Raw genomic sequence first — 19,156 nt, forward strand, 5'->3', positions numbered from 1 at the left:
AGGATACCAATCACACGAGGAACATTCACACGCAAACGCTCATCTGCCTGATCGTTAGATTTTTAGTTTAGTTAAATGTCCTGCTGTTAACACAATTTTTAACTTAGGTTAGGTGGTCACGAGCAAAGTGCAAATGTGGGTCTGCATCAGTTTAATCACTTTTTTATTCAGATAAGACCTGTCAGTTCAGGTTTCAGGAGGGCTGGACAAAAGAGGATCATCAATAGAAGGCAAAAAATTTAGACACAGGAGGATGAATGGAGGCTCCCCTCCTTCCATTTCTTCAGAAGAAATGTGGACACATATCAAAGTACCCACTGCTGGCCCCCAAAGAAAAAATGGCATGTATCGCCTTGGCTACCATCTTCTTCCTCCTGCAGAAGCACACAGAAGTACAAAACATTGGAACCGCAACAAGCTTGCAATGCTAGCCACTTTCTCCTGCTTTCCCCTAAGACTACATAAGGGCTACGATGGCGGCTGCGATCTCAAGTCTTCTTTCTAAAAGAGGCAACTAAGGAATAAGATTCACCCTTTGGTGTAGGATGAGTGGGCAGTAGTGACAGATAAAAGCCTTCATTTATCTTCTCTCCCTAGGCTACATAAAACAGCATTAGATGCAAGTTTACAGGCCCAACAATGCTCCATTTAGGTTGGAATAAGGCTCCAGTCCCTCCCCCACACCCTTCCCTTAAAACTCTCTGCAGGTTTGGAAGATCAAAGGAAGACACCTCCATTACCCTCTTCCATTTTGTCGGGTAAGAAATATTTCTATTGCATAAAGGTGTGTGTGTGTATCTCTCTCTCAGGAATTTGGCAGAGTCTGGGAATCCCATATCCTTCCTCCCGAGTCCAGGGCAGCAACACCGGGGGCCAGAGGCTTTACTTTGTTCTCCTCTGGGTGGAAGATCTCGCCTCCCCCTCCAAACCTGGTTCAAAGTGGAAACCACTCCTAGAGGTCAGGAGGCAGCAGCACTGGAGACATCCTTCCCCCACCCTCCGCACGCAGAGAGGCAGCGGCGAGCAGAGGGCCCGGCCGCCCCAGGAGGGTGCAGGCGGGGCGCCCGGCCCCCTTTTTCCCCGGGGCCCGCCGGGAGGCGCGGCGGTGCCGAGACCCTCTCCCTCCCTCCTCCCCGGCCTCAGCAGAAGGCCCCGGGCCGTCCGGCCCGTGCGGGGCCGCCGGGACCCCGCCCCCGCGGCTCCGGTGCGGCCGCTCACGCCCATGGCGGCAGGGAGGCCCGGGCCGGCGCGGAGCGGGGGGGGGAGGGGGGTGTGGTGCGGCCCGCGACCCCCGCGCCCGGTCGGGGCGGCGCCGAGCGCTCGGCTGGCGGCGGCGGGCCCGGCGCGGCGAGCGGGAGGGCGGGCGCCGGCCCCGGCCGCCGGCCGGGCCTGTCAGGAAGCGGCGGAGGGGAGGGCCGGGCCCGCCGGCGGGATCGCTCACCTCGGACACCTCGTCCTCGTCGCTGCCGGAGCCGCCGCCGCCCCCGCTCCGTAGCACGGCGGCCGCCAGCTTGAAGTCGAGGGCGGCCTCGCCGGCTGCGGGCGCGCCGGGGCCTCCCGGCCCGCCGGGCCCGGCCTCCCCGAAGAGGCGCACGGCCCGCAAGCCCAGCGGGGAGGGCCCGGCCGCGGCGGGCGGCTCGGCGGCGGGCGGCGCGCGGGGAGCGACCGAGTCGATCTCCTCGTCGCCGACGGGGGCGGCGGTGCCGTCCGTGAGCATCGCGCTGATCCGGGGCCGCCGCCGCTCGCAGAGCCCAGCCGTCTCCGTCCCCTCACGGCACCGCAGCAGCGCCACTAACTTCTCACACCCTACCCGGCCGCGGGCGCCGCGCCGCCCACCCGCCGCTCCGCCTGCGCCCATTGGGCGCGCTCGGCCGACGGCGGCGCGCTATTGGGCGCGGCACCCGCCACTCCGGATCGCGTCACGCGCTCCCAGCATGCTGCCCTGAGAGCGCACGCCGAGGCGGTTAGAGCCCGCCGCCCCGCCCCGTTCCCCCGGCCTCGCTTCCTGAACTTCCCGAGAGCTGATTGGTCGCCTGGAACATCAGTCATGCGTCTTGCCAGAGCTGCGGGCGCCGATGGGGCGAGCGGGCTGTCGGTCAAAGCGAATCCGGGAGTCGCGGATTCCGATTGGTCGGAAGACACATCGCTCACAACGCACGGCGGCTGGCGCCGCCCGATAGGCTCCTGCCGTGCCCTGGGCCCCCCTCCCCTTCGAACCCCTCTGAAGGTCTCCGTCAGCGCGAGAGATCGTCACACGCCCGCCTGTCCCGGGCGGCGATTGGAGCCGGGCGCTGCCTATCGAAGCGAACGGCCCGCCCCCTCCCCTCCCCCCCCGTCCCGAGCGCGGGCCGCCATAGGCTGAGCGCGCGGTCACTCTGCTCCCCTTGCCGCTCCGCCCGCCGTGACGACACCGGCGCGGCCACGTGGCCGCTGTCAGCGCTGCCGGCCGGGCCGGGGGCACCCGCGGGCGGGGCCGGGCCGGCGGCGCGGGGTCGCGGCGCCCTCTGTTACCACACGCACCGGCGGGGCGCGGGGCGGTGCGACGGGACGGGACGGGACGGGACGGGACGGGACGGGACGGGGAGCGGCGGCTTTGCCCGGCCGGGGGGCGGGGCGGGGTCGGGCACCGGAAGAAGCATCGGAGGGTGAGGGTGAGGGTGAGGGTGGGGGACCCCGGGACGGGCCGCCCCGAGGCGAGGGGCTGTGGGTGCCCCGTCCCTGGGAGCGTTCGGGGCCAGGCCGGACGGGGCCTTGGGCAGCCCGACCCAGGGGGAGATGTCCCTGCCGCGGCGGGGCTTGGCCTGGCTGGCCTGCGAAGGTCCCTTCCGACCCAGGCCGCGCCGAGGTTCGATGGCGCCCGCCTGCCGTCAGGCCCGCGTCTGCCGAGCTGGACGGGAGCCGGCAGGCTGGCCCCGGCCCCGGCCTCCTCTGCCCCTCGCCTCGCCCTGCATCCCGGCTGCGGTCCTAATTCACGGAGATGTTGATCTCTGGTCCTTGGCGGTGCATCGGCTCGGACTGGAGGGAGAAGTAAGAGGGGGACGAGAATGGCAGCGCTCCCGGCCCTTGCTCCCACCGCGCCGCCCCACCGAGCAGCCCAGTCCCAGCCTGGCTTAGCCTTACCTCAGGCCAGGCTCAGCCCCCGCACCAAAGCATCCCTGGGGACGGCTGTGAAAGAGCGTAGCACCCAGGACATCACCTACCTCCTCGCCGTTGCTTTCCTCCTCCTTCCGCTTCCTGGGCTGTTTCCCCTCTGCCTCCTTCCCGGCTGTTTCGGGCAGGAGGCTGTCCAGCCAGCTCAGGTCGTGCAGGGAGAAGACGCGCTCCAGCCCCTTCCGGATCCCCACCAGCGCCAGCAGCTGGGGCCGGGGCGAAGCACGGATCAGCCTCGCACAGTGCTTGGGGCTGGGGGGCCAGGGAACAGGCAGCGTGGTCCCTATCACAGCCCCTCCGTCCCCCTCGTGAACGCCAGGGAGGTGGCATGTCACCTCTCCTGGCTTGGTCCCAGGGGACGATATGTGCACAACGCCTGCAAAGCAGTGGCGGCCCCACCGGCCCCAACCCAGGAGGTGAAGGCTGGTGGCAAAGCCATGTTGTGGCCCTGCAGGGACCCCGCCAGCCCTCGGGGGTCTGAGCACCCACGTAAACCACCTGCCAGGGCGTGCGCCCCCCCCCAGTGGGTGCCCGTGTCCCTTGCCCAAGGCGAGCACCAGCGCTCCAGCGATGCTCAGGGCACGTGTGGGCAGCACCCAGCCCGGCACCAAAGCAGTGCCGCCCCATTAAAAGGGATGTCATACCATCACTGGGAAAACAATAGCGGCCATGGTGGACTTGAGGACCCACAGCAGGGCCAGGCACAGCAGCTGAATGACGGTGAAGAGGTGTACCCGGCGCAGGGGCACGTGGCGGAGGTAGGCCAGGTCTGGCTGGTGCTTGGCTGGCATCAGGAGCAGCCGCACGCGGTCTGTGAGCTGTAGCGAGAGGATGGCACGTGGGTCATACACCTCCAGCTTTCAGGCAGCTCTCACCCACCTCCCTGTTGGGACCGGAGCTGGCAGGATGGGTTTTCGCCATTGTTTTTGCAGTTCAGCCCTCCTGCCATCTGCGCTGGCCGCCAGCTTGATGCCTGGGTGGGTGTGTTTGTCTGCAAGACCAGGGGTCCTGGTACCACCATCGCCCCAGGCCAGGGGAGTGCTTTCCAGGCAGACATCTAGAAAGGACTCAAGCTGGTCTTAAAGGGTTAATTGAGAGATAACAAGCCCTTGATTCCCCTCCCTGCGTGCAGGAAACTGCTGCTGCCTTTGCCAGAGCACAGCCCCGGATTCCTCAAGCAGAGGGAGGGATGGAGCGGGTTTCTCAGCCTGTCATCCAGAGCAGGGTAATTGCAAGGAAAATGTACTGTTTAGAGGAAAAAAAGGGGTAGGTATTTCTGGAGTGGGGATTTTTTTTCCCCTCCGTGGGTTTCTCAGGAGAGGAACAGAGCTGGCACATCAGCAGCAATGCCAGGGCCAAAGGACCAGCAGATTCCAGCTCTGCCTGCAGCTCCCACATGGGGACATCCCTGTGGCTTCGAGAGCAAGTCTGGGTTATCCACTGGTCCCTCCACTTCTCCCAAACCACCTGATCCATCAGTGCAGAAGTCACTCGTGCTCCTCAGCATCCCAGACACCTCCCTTTCCTTTTCCTCTGCCCCAGAAAGGTCCCTCTGTCCCTCCTTGTCCTGGGCCTGGCAGGGTACAGACCTGTGCCAGGCTGCACATCACGCAGAGCTAAAATCCAGGCTCTGCTGCGCAGTGAGAGCTGGTATCAAGCAAACCCCCTCATCGCCAAAACAGCCCCCACCAGCACCCCCGGCGCAGCCCCTGCTCACCTGGATGCTGTTCAGCGCCGCCACCCCCATGTGCAGAAAGACCCCGTACAGCACCGGCATCGGGATGTGCTGCAAAACAGCGGGGTGAGGGGTCAGCAGGGCGCGATTCCCTGAGGGGACTGCGCTCACTGAGCATCCTCTCCTGTGTAAAAGCCTGCACACATGGCCGCAGCATTTGCTTCCTTCATTTCCAACAGCCCAGTTTAATTTCATGGCTTTTTGCTTATCTTATGGCTTCGAGGGCTTTAAAGCCTGGACGTGCTCCTGGCTACGCTGCTCACGTGGGGACATCGCGGTCATCAGAGAGGGGAAACATGCACTGAGTTCCTTGCCCTGTGTTCCGGCACATGGTGGGAGCAATCCAGGCTGGAGATGGAGAACGTGACACCAAGCCACTTGGAGGTATGGCTTATGGCTCAGGATCTATAAATGCTGGGGGGGTCTTGCCTCCCCGGTGCACCGCTTTCCTTTTTACCTCCTCCTCTGCAACTGTAGACTGGCTCCTGCCCTCTGTGTTGCTCAGCATGGTTTGGTTTTCTCCAAGCCTGGGCAGGCAAGGAGGGAGACGGGGGTTACTTGCTGCTCCCCGTGGATTCCACCAGGGACACAGGACTGCCCCGGGGCTGGGTCAGCTTCCACGGCATCATGCAAGGGCCGTTTGAGAGGAAGCATTGATCCACACGCCCAGGATCAACGAGGCGGGAGGTAACTGCTAGTCCTGGGGCTGCTGCATGTGTGGCAGGGGGGATTATAAGGAGAGATGGGTCCTTGCATGAAGGACCAAGCCAGACTCATCCTGGGGCTGGGGAGGCAAGAAGAGTTGCCCTGGGGGAGGCTCCGAAAGCCCACAGACACCCATCACTGCCCTGTATCTTGCCACCCACCACAAAGGGAGAGGGAGGACCCGGCAGGCTTGGTCTCCAGTTTCACCACCACGAAATCACAGAAGGGTTTGGGTTGGAAGGGACCTTCACAGACCATCCAGTCCAACCCCCTGCCATGGGCAGGGACATCTTCACTAGATCAGGTTGCTCAAAGCCTCGTCCAACCTGACCTTGAACCCTTCCAATGATGGAGCATCCACAACTCTTCTGGGCAACCTGTCCCAGTGTCTCACCACCCTCATCATAAAACATTTCTTCCTTATGTCCAACCTAAATCTACCCTCGTTCAGTTTAAAACCATTGCCCCTTGTCCTGTCACAACAGGCCCCGGTAAAAAGTCTCTCTCTGTCTTTCTTATAAGCCCCCTTTACATACTGAAATGCCTCAGTACGGTCTCCCTGGAGCCTTCTCCTCTCCAGGCTCAACACCCCCAACTCTCTCAGCCTCTCTCCATAGCAGAGCTGTCCCAGCCCTCGGACCATTTTGGTGGCCTCCTCTGGCCCCGCTCTCACAGATCCATGTCTGTCTTGTGCTGGGGACCCCAGAGCTGGAGGCAGTGCCCCAGGGGGGTCTCACCAGAGCGGAGCAGAGAGGGAGCATCCCCTCCTCGACCTGCTGGCCATGCTGCTGGTGACGCAGCCCAGGATACCGTTGGCTTTCTGGGCTGCGAGCGCACAGTGCTGGCTCATGTCCCGTCTGTCACCCACCAGCACCCCAGTCCTTCTCCGCCAGGCTGCTCTCAATCCCTTCATCCCCCAGCCTGTATTGATACTGGGGGTTGCACCCACCCAGCTGCAGGACCTTGCACCTGGCCTTCTTGAACCTCATGAGGGCCCACGTCCTCCAAGGTCCCTCTGGATGGCATCCCGTCCCTCAGGCACGTCAACCACACCACTCAGCTTGGTGTCATCTGCAAATGTGCTGAGGGTGCACTCAATCCCACTGTCTATGTCATTGATGAAGATATTAAATAGCATTGATCCCAGTAGGGACCCTTGAGGGACACCACTTGTTACTGGTTTCCACTTGGACATTGGGCCACTGACTGTAACTCTTTGGACGCGGCCATCCAGCCAATTCCTGATCCATCTAACAGTCCATCCATGAATCCCATATCTTTCCAATTTGGAGGTAAGAATGTTGTGGAGGACTATCAAAGGCTTTACAAGGCCATCCTCAGAGGTGGAGGAAAAGGGACCTCCCGCCTGCCCCCACGTAATCCAGATGTGGCCAGGGTACACTGGGGGGGCTCTGCCTAACGTGGCAGCAGCAGCAGGCGAGAGCCGACACCAGCCAGGCTCGGCCCCCCATGTGGCGGTGTGGAGGGCAGCGGTGGGGTGTGTTTGGGGACCACAGGGGACCCCGATGCCTGCAGGGAGGTTGGCCAGCTGACACGGGGCAGCAGTGCGCTGGTGTGCCGGCCGTCCTGCAGCACTCAAGCCAAACCGTTTGCCCAGCCCCTTCCCACGCAGCGCAGAGCTCCCCACCTGCTGGCCAGGCTTCCCGTGATGGACCGATGGGACAAGGGACGGCAGGGTTAGGGACCCCCCAAGCCTTGCAGGGTACGGCCACGCTCCCGCCTTGCAAAAGAGGCCAAACCCAGCAGCCGGGCTCCCTACCTTGAGAACGGGTGCCATGAAGACGGAGACCCCTGTCAGGACAAAGACGGCCAGGCCGGTCAGCCTCTGCTCCCTACAGGCAGCAGTGCAGGTGTCACGGGTGCCCTGGGGTCCCTCGGGAGCCCCCAGCCCCCACCTGCCCTCCCAGCCCCCAGGGTCTCTGCTCTTTTCAGCTTTGATGGCCACAGGGACCGGTGGCATCCCCGGGGGGACACAAGCAGCCCCAAAGCTGGATCTGCCAGCCAGCGTGGGCACATCCCTGTCCCCTGGCTCTGCAGCCACGGGCAGGGGGTCCCCCGGAGCGGGGTCTGGGCTCGTTGCGTACCTGATGCCCAGGAACTCGGGGTGCTCGCCGGGGGCCGAGGTTGCACTCTCCTTCCTCAGGCTCTCCATGTGCGCCAGGGAGATGACAGTGGCTGAGACGTACCAGGGGAGGCCGGTGGCAGAGGTGACAACCATCAGGAGGGAGACACAGAGGAGGTCCAGGTGAAAGCCTGCTCCTTTCTGCAACGGGAGAGGCAGCGGGGCTGGGGGCGAGCCATCTCCCCAGCAGCATCAGAGGGGCAGCAGTGGGGTCTGCCCACCTTGCCGGCTGGTTCGGGGTGCCGCTCTCCCCTGGCTGCCCCCCTGGCCCGTGGGGTCCAGCTGGGACCAGGGTCCTCCCCGTTGGCTGGGTCCTGCCCATCCCCTGTCCCCCGCTCACCTGCAGCTTGTACTCCCTGCGGTTAAGGATGACAGCCGTGATCTGCTGGTCCATGAAAATGAGGATGGTGACGAGGATGGCGGGCACCGCAGACACCAGGCAGACCCACCATGGGTTGGCTCCAAAGGGGAAGACGATCCAGCCCCGCGCTGGGTTCGTGGGCTGCGGAGAGCAGAAGGGTCATGGCAGCTGCCACCTGCCTGTGGGGTCTGCAGTGCAGCCGGGTGACGGGACCAGCCCCAGGTGCCCAGGCTGAAGCACCAACCTGGGTGGAGCACCCAGGGATGCTCCACCTGGGGAGAGGAAGAGCATCCTCTTTCATCCTGGGGATGCTCCTAGGCAGCATGACCCACCAGCCGCTCACGAGGACACCCCAGCTGTGGCGGAGCAGGGGGTTGCTCCTGGGCACCGCAAGCCAGGAGCTGGGCACGTGCCCCTGGGAGCGGGTGGAAGAAATGGCATTGGGCGTTGATGATGGCAAGCCCAAAGAGGTGGCGGCAAGCACGGGCTGCTCTGAGGTGCTGCCAGCCCCGCTCCACACCCAGGGTGGGGAGCCCAAGCCCGGACTTGAGCTTGTGGCTCTCGCTCCAGCGTGAGCTGTACCGTGACGTGGTTAGTCCGGGACCGAGCCAGGTTCTTTACAGAGCGTGGGATCAGCTGTGGTTCAACTCTTTCTTGTTTGCTGGGGCGCAGCCCACATCCCTATAGGGCTGGACCCAACGGTGGGAAGGACAGCAGCAGCATGGTGGGATGGCCACTGTGGGGGACACAGACCCACTCCCTGACAGCACTGTGCCCACCCCACCGGCACCTTCAGCTCGCTGGGGACGAGGAGCTTGGGGGTCTCCAGGCCCAGGGCGGCGTCGACGGCACAGGAGGCGAGGATGGCCAGGATGATGGCGAAGTCACTCACCAGCTTCCGCACCTGCAGATGGAGAGGGCTTGGCCTGGGCTAGCTGGGGTGGGGGGCTGCCCCAGGAGCACCCCTGGGTCACAGCACCCGGAGCCATCCCCACGCCACCAGGATGGGTGGCCATGCAGCCGGCGTGGCCGAAGGATGCTCACCCCCACAGGGAAGTAGCGGCTGCTCCTGAAGCGCTTGAGCGCGGTGCAGGAGAGGAAGGTGCCCCCAAAGAGCAGGAAGGAGACGAGGGTGACATCGGGCACATACTGGCAGCTGGTCCCCAGGAGCTGCCCGCCTCGACCCAGGCACTGGGTCCTGCTCAGCCCAGCCAGGGTGGCGGGAGGCTGTCGGGACAGGGCAGGCAGCGAGGAGGGGTCACACATGGACACCTCAGGCCCACCCCAGCCCCTCGCCCGCCTGCCCGGGAGCAGGGACTGTACCTGCCGGGGGGCCAGGGTCGAGGGGAGCGGCGTGTCGTTCCCTGCGGAGCTGTGACCTGCAAGGGGACGGGGGGGTCAGGGTGCCAGCACTGTGGGGACACTCCATCAGGTATGACTGGGACTGCGCTGCCATCAGGGTGGCTCCCCAAGCTCTCCCCAAGGGCTCAAGGTGCTGGGTGGGGCCCCATGGGACCCCTGAGGCCCCAGCACTGGCTGATGTCCAGGGACCACCAAGGGGGGATGCCCCTGTGAGGGGCTTGACTGAAGCACCAGCCACTCAGAGGCACCATCGGCCCCAGGCTGTGCCCAGCACTGATGCGTGTGGTGCACGGTGTGGGTCCCATTTGCAGGATCAGTGTGGACACTTCTTCAGGCCCCAGGAAACACCCTCTGATTTACAGACCGGGCTAGAAACGGCAGCACAAACCCACCCAGGTGCCCACCTCCAGCCCCTGGCATCCCCCATCCTGGAGCCATGGGAGCTGGACCAAGGCTCTCCTTGCTCCTGGCACTGCCCTGCCCAGTGCCTGGGCAGTGCCAGGAGGCAGGGACAGATGGACAGACAGCATGGAGGGGAGTGGAGGAAGGTGCCGATGTGGTCGGGCAGGTGAGGATGGGATTGAGTAGCCTCCTCCTCCTCTGGTGCCTTCCCCCATCTAGCCGGGCGGCAGGGTCCCAGTGGGGTCCCAGGGCAGCGGCCCCCGCTCCCCACCAGTCCTGCAGCTGCTTGGGCTCACTGGGGCTGGACAAGTTGCAGACGCAGCTGTAGGAGGTGACGTCGTCCAGCCGGTACTGCCAGTTGATGGGGAAGGCATTCGCCAGGCTCAGCATCTTCTTCAGGGAGTCATAGATGAATATCAAGCTGATGAGGGCGCAGAAGCCTTCCTCGGTGAAGCGAGTGAAGTACCGCACCAGGTGGCTGGCCTCGGTGGCCACCAAGACCACGCCAAAAAAGGCCACCCAGAGCCCAATCCAGAGGCGAAACTCCAGGTAGTCCAGGCTGTGGTCCCTGGTGGGAAGGGTGACCCAAAGCCTCAACAATGACACCCGCCTGGCATGATGGTGGCCCATGCCCCGGCCAGGGAACAGTGGCCCAAGGAACCATCCCTGGCAGGGTACTTACTGGCTGAAGGAGAAGAGGAGGCGCTCGAAGACGAGCACAGGGCCGGTGCTGCTCAGGATGGTCAGGGGCTGGCCGGAAAAGAGGCAGAAGATGGAGCCAGCAAAGGCCGTGCCCAGGAAGCTCTCCAGCACCCCCTGAAACGTAGGGGAAGGGGTGCCAGGCACCAGGCATGTGGCAGGGACGGGGGTCCCGGGCCTGTCCCCCACAGCGGCTCAGCTGCAGGCAGCTGCCCACACCTCCCTGCACTGCAGGGTGCAGGGTCAGCGCTTGGGGACTGCAGCGGCTGGGGAAGGATGCAGGATTCAGGCAATACTCAGGATGCCCCAGGAGCACTACTGGCTCCCCGGGCATCGGTGGGAGGGGGGCACCCAGGAGACCCAGGGGCTAGGCCGAGTGGGGTTGGTGCGGGGCACCCCACGGCCACACCAACCTGCATGTTCGTGGTCGCATCCCCCAGCATGCCCCCGAAGGTGATGGCGTTGGTGACTGTCGCCAGGTAGATGTAGAGCACTGCCGAGAGGCACTGGGGGTGCAGGGCGTCAGAGAAGTCGCTGCCGTACCACGGCGCCTTCCTCCGGATGTCTCGCAGCAGCCCCCCGAAAAGCCTGGGGCAGCGGAGGGAGATTTCAGAGCAGCCCCCCCAGCCAGCCATGACCCCCTGAGAGAGCTGCAAGGCAGGGGCCGGTCCCTTCCCCAGGAGACGCCAGCCCAGAGTGGTTTGGATGCAGTGGCCCCATGTGCTGGGGACAGCCAGTGCCCTGCCTCGAATTCGGCATCCCGCTGCACCTCCCACCACCCTTGTCCTTCCAGGCACCCACCTGCCCGTCCTCTCCAGCTCCTCCCTGGAGCGCAGGTGCCCCAGGCCGGCTCTGTCCCCAGCTGCTGCCATGTCCCCATTGCCATGGGACTGCCGATCCGGTGGGTGCATGGCGGTCCTGTGGCAGACCAGAGCCTGAGACAACAGGCTTCAGGTTGGAGCCCTCAAGACCCAGCTGCATCTAGGGGACACTATGAGGGGACAGGGAGGATGGAGAAGGGACAGGGGTGCAAGCAGGGCTATGGGGACCTCATGTATCCCCTGATAATGAGGAGGAGGGGAAGGATCAGGAGGAGGAGGAGAGATGGTGGGGTTGGACTAGATGATCTTCAAAGGTCCCTTCCAACCCGACCATGATCTCCTCCAGCAAGCCCTGGAGCCAGCCCTAGCAGGACCAGTTTTGGTGGAGGAGCCGGGCAGAGCTGGAGGTGTCCTGCTCGGAGAATGAGTTTCACATCCAAGTGCTAAAACCCGGCATTCCCAGCGGCTCCTGCCGGAAGGGCACGCAGGGCAGTTTTGCCATCCCCTGCCAAGTGGGACATCAGGACTAACAGCAGCAGGGACCAGAACTGTGGTCATCGGCCAGAGCTGCAGAGGGGCTTGGCTGGGAGGACCTCACTGGCAAAGGTTGTCTCCTGGGTGGCTTCATCCCCCATGGAGATGGAGATTTCAATGTCACAGGCAGAAGTCTCCACCTGGGACCCTGCAGAGGGGCTCTGCAGAGGCTGCGGGTGCCCTCCCTCCAGCCTACCTCCTGTGCGGAGATGGCAGACAGCTTGTCGGAGGAATTCGGGCACTGGGGTCCCATTTCCCTGGAGGCAGCACAGTCAGCTCATCTAGGAACACCTCCATCCCTGCGATGAGGTCGTCTCGATGCTCAGCCTGCCGGGCAACCCTTTGGAAGAGCTGCAGGGAGATGCCGTGGTTTAGCTACCACGTCCCTGCGTTCAGCCACTCGGAGCCTTCCTTCCAGCCTGCAGCCATCACTGAGAAAGGCACCCATCAACTTCAGTGCAATGGGTGCACCTGCATCCTACAGACCCACCCCAAACCTTTGTTTTCCTATCCTGGGCAGGGGAGGCCACCAGCTCACCCCATCCTCTGCCTCCCCAACCACAGCCTGCAGAGGAGAGGAGCCCCGGTGCCCTCAGCCTAGGCCTCATCCCAGGCCCATCCCACCCATGGGTGCTGGACCAGGCTCACCTCATCCGTTAGCAGCGTGGCCATGGCCCTGCCAACCTCGTGGTAGGCTTTCACTTTGGCTCGGGGACCCAGCAGAATGAAGAGGAACCTGCGGGCAAGACAGTGCATCCCTGAGCAGCCCTCTCCTCGCCGTGGGAGGCTTCTCCCGGGGGAGACCATGGTGCTGCTGGGGACAGCGGCTGGGCAGGCTTGGGGGGCTGCTGCCACCCTAAGGGGTGGCCACCATAAGCAGGGTTCAGGGGCAGAAGACAACACACATCTGCTGCCCACTGCGTGGAAACCCCACGGGAGACCATGGGACACCAGGACCCTGGCTGGATCACGGGTTTGCAGAAACCCGGGCTGGGGGGGCGGGCGGACATGTCTTTGGGGCAGAGAAGGAGACATCCTCGGCAGGGGATGTATGTGGGGCCAAGCTCTTGGCTGGGGCTGTCTGTGGGCTCATGCTCATGGGAATGTTGCTCGCAGGCAGGATGCAGGAGCGTTAGCATCGGGAAGGAGAGCTTGCCAGCTGCATGGGCAGCAGGTTTGATAGGACTATGGGACACAGGAGGAGATTGGAAAGAGGGCTCAGAGTCCTCGAAGAAATACGGCTAAAATCCCACACCTCAGAGTGTGCTGCAAAATAATAAGGTCTCCAGAGGGACAGCCCATCCAAATATTTAACCAAGCCCTCCACTCCTTTCCAAAACTGGCAAAAATGGTTACAGTCCTGGTACCCCGAGGCTGCGGAGTGGTTCCAGTGATCGTACCCCAAGCAAACCTCCAGACAGGGGATAGGGAAACTCCTCTGACAGCACGAGCGGGGCTGAAGGTGGCTCGACAGAACCTGCTGCAGCCCTGACGTGGTGCATCAGTGCTGGAGGCCTCCAGGAGCCTGCTCCGAGGGGTCAGGAGGTGACAGTAGCCACCTGGGATTGCTTTCACCCAGGCATCTTCAAGGCAGTGGAAAAACCTTAAGATCCTAGAGATGGACCTGGGTAGGAGATAGCCCCAAGATGGTGGCTGCACCCGCGGGACAGACCAGGGTAGCTGGCAAAGGGCATGGCACCACGGGCAAAGGGTAGGGACAAGCTCTCCTTCCCCTCCTGTTCAGGGGAGGAAAATACAGGGCAAGGGGTTGTCGTGAGCCCCTTAAGACCCGCGGGGGCTCCCCGGGGACCTGCCACCCATCTCCCACCAAGGAGAGAGCAGGAGGTGGATGGATGTCCTGCTCCACCCAGCTCCTGGAGGACGGGTGCTCTGGGCAGAGTGACCAGGAGGTGGCAATCCTGATCCCCGCCTGCCTCCTCTGCACGCTCCCTAAGGAAGTCCCCAGCTCAAGGGGCACACTGGCCATTTCCCCTTACGGCTTCAGATGATGCATTCCTCAACCGTGCTGAAACACCTCCTGCCCTGCTCCTTTCCCCCTACGCCAACAGTGCCACAAGACCCACCCCACCGCTCAGGAGAGCGTCACGGGCAGCGGGAGGGCAACAGGCTCCTGCAAACCTGCGTCCCTCCCCAGCCACGAGCCCCCATGTTCCCGGGCAGTAAGTGGAGAGCATCCAGACCCTCCTAAGGAGGAGAGTGAATGCAGAGCCCAGGCGGGAATAACCCAGGGGATGTTCCCCCCAGGCTGCCCAACAGATGCTCCACTCTCAGTCTGTCCCAGGATGCTCCTAAGGAGCTGGGAAAAGCAAGATGGGAAGCAGTGAGCCAGGGTTCTGGGACTGCACGTGGCATTGGGTGCCGTACCCTTTGCTTTCGCCAAGCAAAGCCTTGTCCTGTGCGGGAGGGAGCAGGGAGACAGGGGCAAAGGGGAGTGCAGGGCCATCGGCCGTTCTCTGTTTACCTGCTGGGGAGAGCAACTTCGGCCAGTGAGCCGAGGGCCACCCCTCGCCTGAGGCGGATGAAGGCAGTGAAGGGCTTCTCCAGGAATTCAACTTCACCGACGGCAATGTGGGCTGCTTCGGCCCCTGGTGGGACCTTCTTCTTAAATCGGTTTCTCAGCTGAAAGGAAAGGGGTGCAGCAGCGGGGCACTCGGGATGCAGCAGCTGCTCTCAGCCCAGCTCCGTCCTGCCTTACCTGCTCCTTAAGAGGCGTTTCAGAGAGCTGGGCTCCGGGCTCAGACCAGCTTTTGGCCTTGCCTGCAAAGAAGGGGAGCAAGCAGCAAAATACGTGTGCAGGCGAACGGCCAGCATGGGTATTGCCCCAGGCTGGTGGCAGCGGAGGGATGCCCGGTGGGACAGCCATGTCGCCACCCATGGCCGGGCACCGTGCCTACCTCGGCAGGGAGAGAGACCGAGCTCAGCGAGGAGCCACAGCAGGGATTTGGTGGGCTGGTGCCGCGGCTGGCGGAGCAGGAGGGCTGCCAGGCGCTCCCTCAGCTCAGGCTGCAGCTCTGCTTCCTCGGGCTGCCCAGAAAGCACCTTGTCTGCAACAGGGATGGGGACAGCCCTGAGTCCTCCCAGTTTGCTGCCCAGTGAGGGGCTGCCCAGGGAAAAGCCCACTTTGCTGCAGCAGCAGACAGCCACCCTAGGTACCCAGCTATCAGGCATCAGTGCTTTTATATAGGGACCTCCTGGTGGCCTGGTCCCCCTCTGGTGACCGGCCCTGTCCCAGGAGGTGACTTTTGCATTCCCGACGTACCGATTATTTCCTTGAAACTGGGGGCATCCAGATCCAGGAGCATCGTCCCCTTCTGCAGGCACGTCCTCAGCTGGAAGAGGCTGTGCAGGGGGAGGGCTGGGACGTGGGGTGCGCTCCAGCGCTCCCCGCCATGCTCCACCTTCTCCTCGAACTTTATCCACCTGCCCGGGGAGATGTGCGGGGTCAGCGGCAGGGTAGTCCTGTGCCTGGGGCCAGGCAGCAGGAGCTGGAGCTTGGGTCAAGCTCTGAGCTTGGCATGGGGCTGGCACAGGCAGGGAGGGGTTTGGGGGGCTCAGAGGGGGCTGCAGTGGGCTCGCGGAGCAGGGGCAGGTGGGCAGCCTCAGCAGACACATCTCCATTCCTGCTGACCCACCTCGCTCCAATCTCCTGATCAGGGGGATTTCACCAGTCATGGGATCACAGAAGGGTTTGGGTTGGAAAGGACTTTCACAGACCATCTAGTCCACCCCCGTGCCATGGGCACTAGATCAGGTTACTCAAAGCCTCGTCCAACCTGACCTTGAACCCTTCCAATGATGGAGCATCCACAACTCTTCTGGGCAACCTGTCCCAGTGTCTCACCACCCTCATCATAAAACATTTCTTCCTTATGTCCAACCTGAATCTACCCTCGTTCAGTTTAAAACCGTTGCCCCTTGTCCTGTCACAACAGGCCCCGGTAAAAAGTCTCTCTCTGTCTTTCTTATAAGCCCCCTTTACATACTGAAATGCCTCAGTACGGTCTCCCTGGAGCCTTCTCCTCTCCAGGCTCAACACCCCCAACTCTCTCAGCCTCTCTCCATAGCAGAGCTGTCCCAGCCCTCGGACCATTTTGGTGGCCTCCTCTGGCCCCGCTCTCACAGATCCATGTCTGTCTTGTGCTGGGGACCCCAGAGCTGGAGGCAGTGCCCCAGGGGGGTCTCACCAGAGCGGAGCAGAGAGGGAGCATCCCCTCCTCGACCTGCTGGCCATGCTGCTGGTGACGCAGCCCAGGATACCGTTGGCTTTCTGGGCTGCGAGCGCACAGTGCTGGCTCGTGTCCCGTCTGTCACCCACCAGCACCCCCAGTCCTTCTCTGCAGGGCTGCTTCCAACCCACCCATCCCCTGGCTGTGCTGGGACTGGGGGTTGCCCTGCTGTTAGCAGCACTTGCTGGAGTCAAAACAGAAGTGTCTTGAGCTGTTTGCCATGCTCAGGCCATGCCAAATATTTTAATGCCGGGCGCAGACAGAGGATCCCTTTGTCCCCATGGGTGGGCACGCTGCTGCGGGGTGGTTTGGCGTGCTGCACGGGGAGAGCGTGCCCCGGCAGAGCAGGCTCCTGCTGACGGGCAGCCATGCCGGGGAGAAGAGGGCTGGGTGCTGGGGAGAGCCGTCACAGCCACAGCCCGATGGCTTTTCCACCCCCCTAGACCCTCCAACCCCCGAGGCAGACCCATTGCTGCCCCCAGACCCCAGCAGCCCATGTCCCTGTGCCCCTGCTGAGCTGTGGAGGGGCTGTGTGGGTCTTGGGGACATCCCAGCCACGCTCCTGCCCCACATCAGCACCCAGCTGGCCCTGGCTCCTCTCCGTTGGGCCTCATTGTCCCCAGCCAAGCCCGCCCTGACCTGCCCCCCCCGTCACCTCCTGAGATGTGCTGGGCAACTGGATCTGGGGAGTGTCAAAGCACTGTCCTATCCCTGGCGCAGCCACTGGAGCCTTGGAGAGGCAGCAAAGGCAGGAGCAGAAGCAAAGGGTGCTGTGCCCATGCAGGGTCACTGCCCACGCCCTGCCTGACACCCTGCCCTCTCCCATGAAACAAGTCGCCCTAAGCTGGGCAGAAGCAGTGCGGGCACCGGTGGGGGCACCAGGCAGAGGACAGCAAGCAGCCCTGCTTTGGGGCTGAAGTTGAGGAACCACCAGCCTTGGGAGATGCCATGGGCTCCATCAGAGCTGAGCTTTCGAAGGCTGGGATTCCCAAAGCATTGCCAGGCAGCTTGGCTATTGCAGGCGTGCCTACCTGGCTGTCTCTCTCCACTCCAGCCCTGCCGGGGTGCTGAGGAGCTGGTTGAGCTGGATGAAGAGCAGCGGGCAGGTCGTGTCCCCCCAATCCTCCTGCTGCAGGGCAGCACCAGCTCGCTCGGCCACTGGGGCCATGCTGGAGGGGAAGATGCTGCAGCCGAAAGCCTGGTAGGGAGCTTCAGGGTTGCTCCTCTCTGGTCTGGGCAGTGAGCTGGCGTCTGCCGCCCGGAGAGCCGTGCCAGCCACCCCGGACATGTGGGCTCGCATGGCCACCAGCACCGGCAGCCACAGGCGTGGGCTCCCCTCTGGAGCTGCTGGCACTCACAGGATCCCACTCGTCCCACACTTTATAAAAGCTGTGAACCAGTTTAAACTGGTCACAAACCAATACACCAGAGCCGAGCTCAAAACAATGATCTCAAAACACCAGGGCCAGCCCTGCAGGTCTCAGCGTGGCTGGCTCCTGCCACCCCCGGCTGCCCACCTGGGCCAGAGACCAGGGCCCTTCCCCTGCCTCCTTCTAGTGACCCGCGTGGACAAAGCTGCACTGGTGCTCTTGGGGGAGCAGCGTGTCCCCAAGTCCTCCCGCACCCCACAAGGCTTTGGCGAGAGGACAGCAAGGCCAACCCCGGATAGCCGGTGGCAGCATTGGTGCCAGCGCCAGGGTGCCTGTACCCACGGCAGGAGGGGTGGCACGGCCCCACGGCAGCTCTTCCCAGGAAAGGCGATGTGGGGACATGCGCTGGGGAAGGATGTGTCACTGTGGAGGAAATCCAGAGTGTGGCAAGAGGGAGCTGCCGGTGGCGGGGCTCACAGCAAGGGCCAGGAGCGCGTCAGGGCTGCAGCCATCCCGGCGTGCGGAGGGCATCTGCGTGGGCTGCGGTGGGACAGCGGATGTTGCAGCATGTGCAGGGAGGAAGGATGCGGGCACAGCTGCATCACCCTGCCAGGCACAGGGAGATGGCACGGCCAGCACGGTGCTGCTGGCGGAGAGCAGCGCCCCGTGCTTGCTCTGCCTGCGGCATGCCTGCTGCCGCCGTCACCAGGCTTGGCTCCCTTGGCTCCGTGCAAACAAACAGCCGGGTTGTGTGCAGTGCAAACACGGCGGCAGGCAACACAAACACCCGGCCAGCAAGGGCGGCTTGTGCTGGAACCCACTGGCCCCGGGCAGGATTCAGCCCCAGGAGCAGCCCGGCGCAGGGCCAGGCACCATGATGGCAAAAGTCACGTTTTGGGGGAGTGCGGGTGGGCACGTGCCGGTCCCTGGGGTGCTGATAGCTGCCTCGTGGCAGATGGGCCAGGAGCTGAGGCTGAGGAGTTGGAGGTGCTGGATCTGGCCCGGGGGAAAGTGGTGGGGGCACCCCTCCCCATCAACCCCACTATCCCGAAGCCCAACCAAACCTCCCCCATGCCTGTCCCCTGCCCCATAGCTGACTCCCGGGCTCCTTCCAGCCCCATAACCAGCTTCACTCCAGCACCAGCAGCTGCCCAATGGGGCCGGCCTCATCCTGCCCCCCTTCAGTGCAGGGAGGTGGGGTGAAGGCAGCAGCCTGCGGCACGGCAGGGGCGAAGCCATGCCAGGGCACCCTGGGTGCCAAGGCATCCCCAGGCCATGAGGCACCGGGTTCGGCTTAGGCCACCCCTGGCTCCTTGGAGACCCCCAGCTCCTCCGGGAGAGGTGTGGGGTGGGGACAGGGTGGTGGCAGGGCAGGGGGGAGCCCAGGGAGGGGTTGGGGCTGGGGCGGGGGTCAATGCCCAGATCCTGCTTTGCTGGGCTGTGATTCCCCTGCGGATGCAGGAGGGAGCGAGCCTGCCCCGAGCTGGGGGGCTGTGCGCTGGGGAGGGGCACGCGGTGTGGGGGGGTCACACGGCTTGGGGGGGTTGCATGGCATGGGGGGGTCACATGGCGTAGGGAGGGACACAGGGTCTGGGGGCTCACACACCGTGATGGGGATTCACACGGC

At 63.6% G+C, this 19,156-nt stretch overlaps 2 protein-coding genes across 3 annotated transcripts in view; both read right to left on the bottom strand.

Moving 5' to 3' along the window:
• The window catches only part of ANKHD1 (ankyrin repeat and KH domain containing 1), a 116,076-nt gene extending 114,331 nt beyond the window's left edge, over window positions 1-1,745 (bottom strand). For both annotated transcript variants that reach the window (XM_050905537.1, XM_050905536.1), the window contains exon 1: window positions 1,442-1,745. In XM_050905537.1, coding sequence (XP_050761494.1) covers window positions 1,442-1,717 — 276 coding nt within the window. In that variant the 5' untranslated portion in view covers window positions 1,718-1,745. The remainder of the gene's footprint in view (window positions 1-1,441) is intronic.
• Window positions 1,746-1,806: 61 nt separating this feature from the next.
• SLC4A9 (solute carrier family 4 member 9) lies at window positions 1,807-17,459 on the bottom strand. The gene is made up of 21 exons (XM_050905593.1): window positions 17,191-17,459; window positions 15,193-15,353; window positions 14,828-14,977; window positions 14,629-14,690; window positions 14,395-14,552; window positions 12,561-12,648; window positions 12,109-12,263; window positions 11,359-11,475; window positions 10,971-11,145; window positions 10,541-10,674; window positions 10,155-10,426; window positions 9,418-9,473; window positions 9,139-9,321; window positions 8,885-8,998; window positions 8,074-8,235; window positions 7,696-7,874; window positions 7,371-7,443; window positions 4,868-4,936; window positions 3,795-3,968; window positions 3,121-3,356; window positions 1,807-2,089 (listed from the first exon to the last, which is right to left on the bottom strand). The coding sequence occupies exons 1-21, from the start codon at window positions 17,457-17,459 to the stop codon at window positions 1,807-1,809; spliced, it is 3,270 nt and encodes a 1,089-aa protein (XP_050761550.1).
• Between the last annotated feature and the right edge of the window lie 1,697 nt (window positions 17,460-19,156).

Source organism: Gymnogyps californianus, chromosome 14 (genome assembly GCF_018139145.2).
Source record: "Gymnogyps californianus isolate 813 chromosome 14, ASM1813914v2, whole genome shotgun sequence".
In the NCBI taxonomy this organism is placed as follows: domain Eukaryota; kingdom Metazoa; phylum Chordata; class Aves; order Accipitriformes; family Cathartidae; genus Gymnogyps; species Gymnogyps californianus.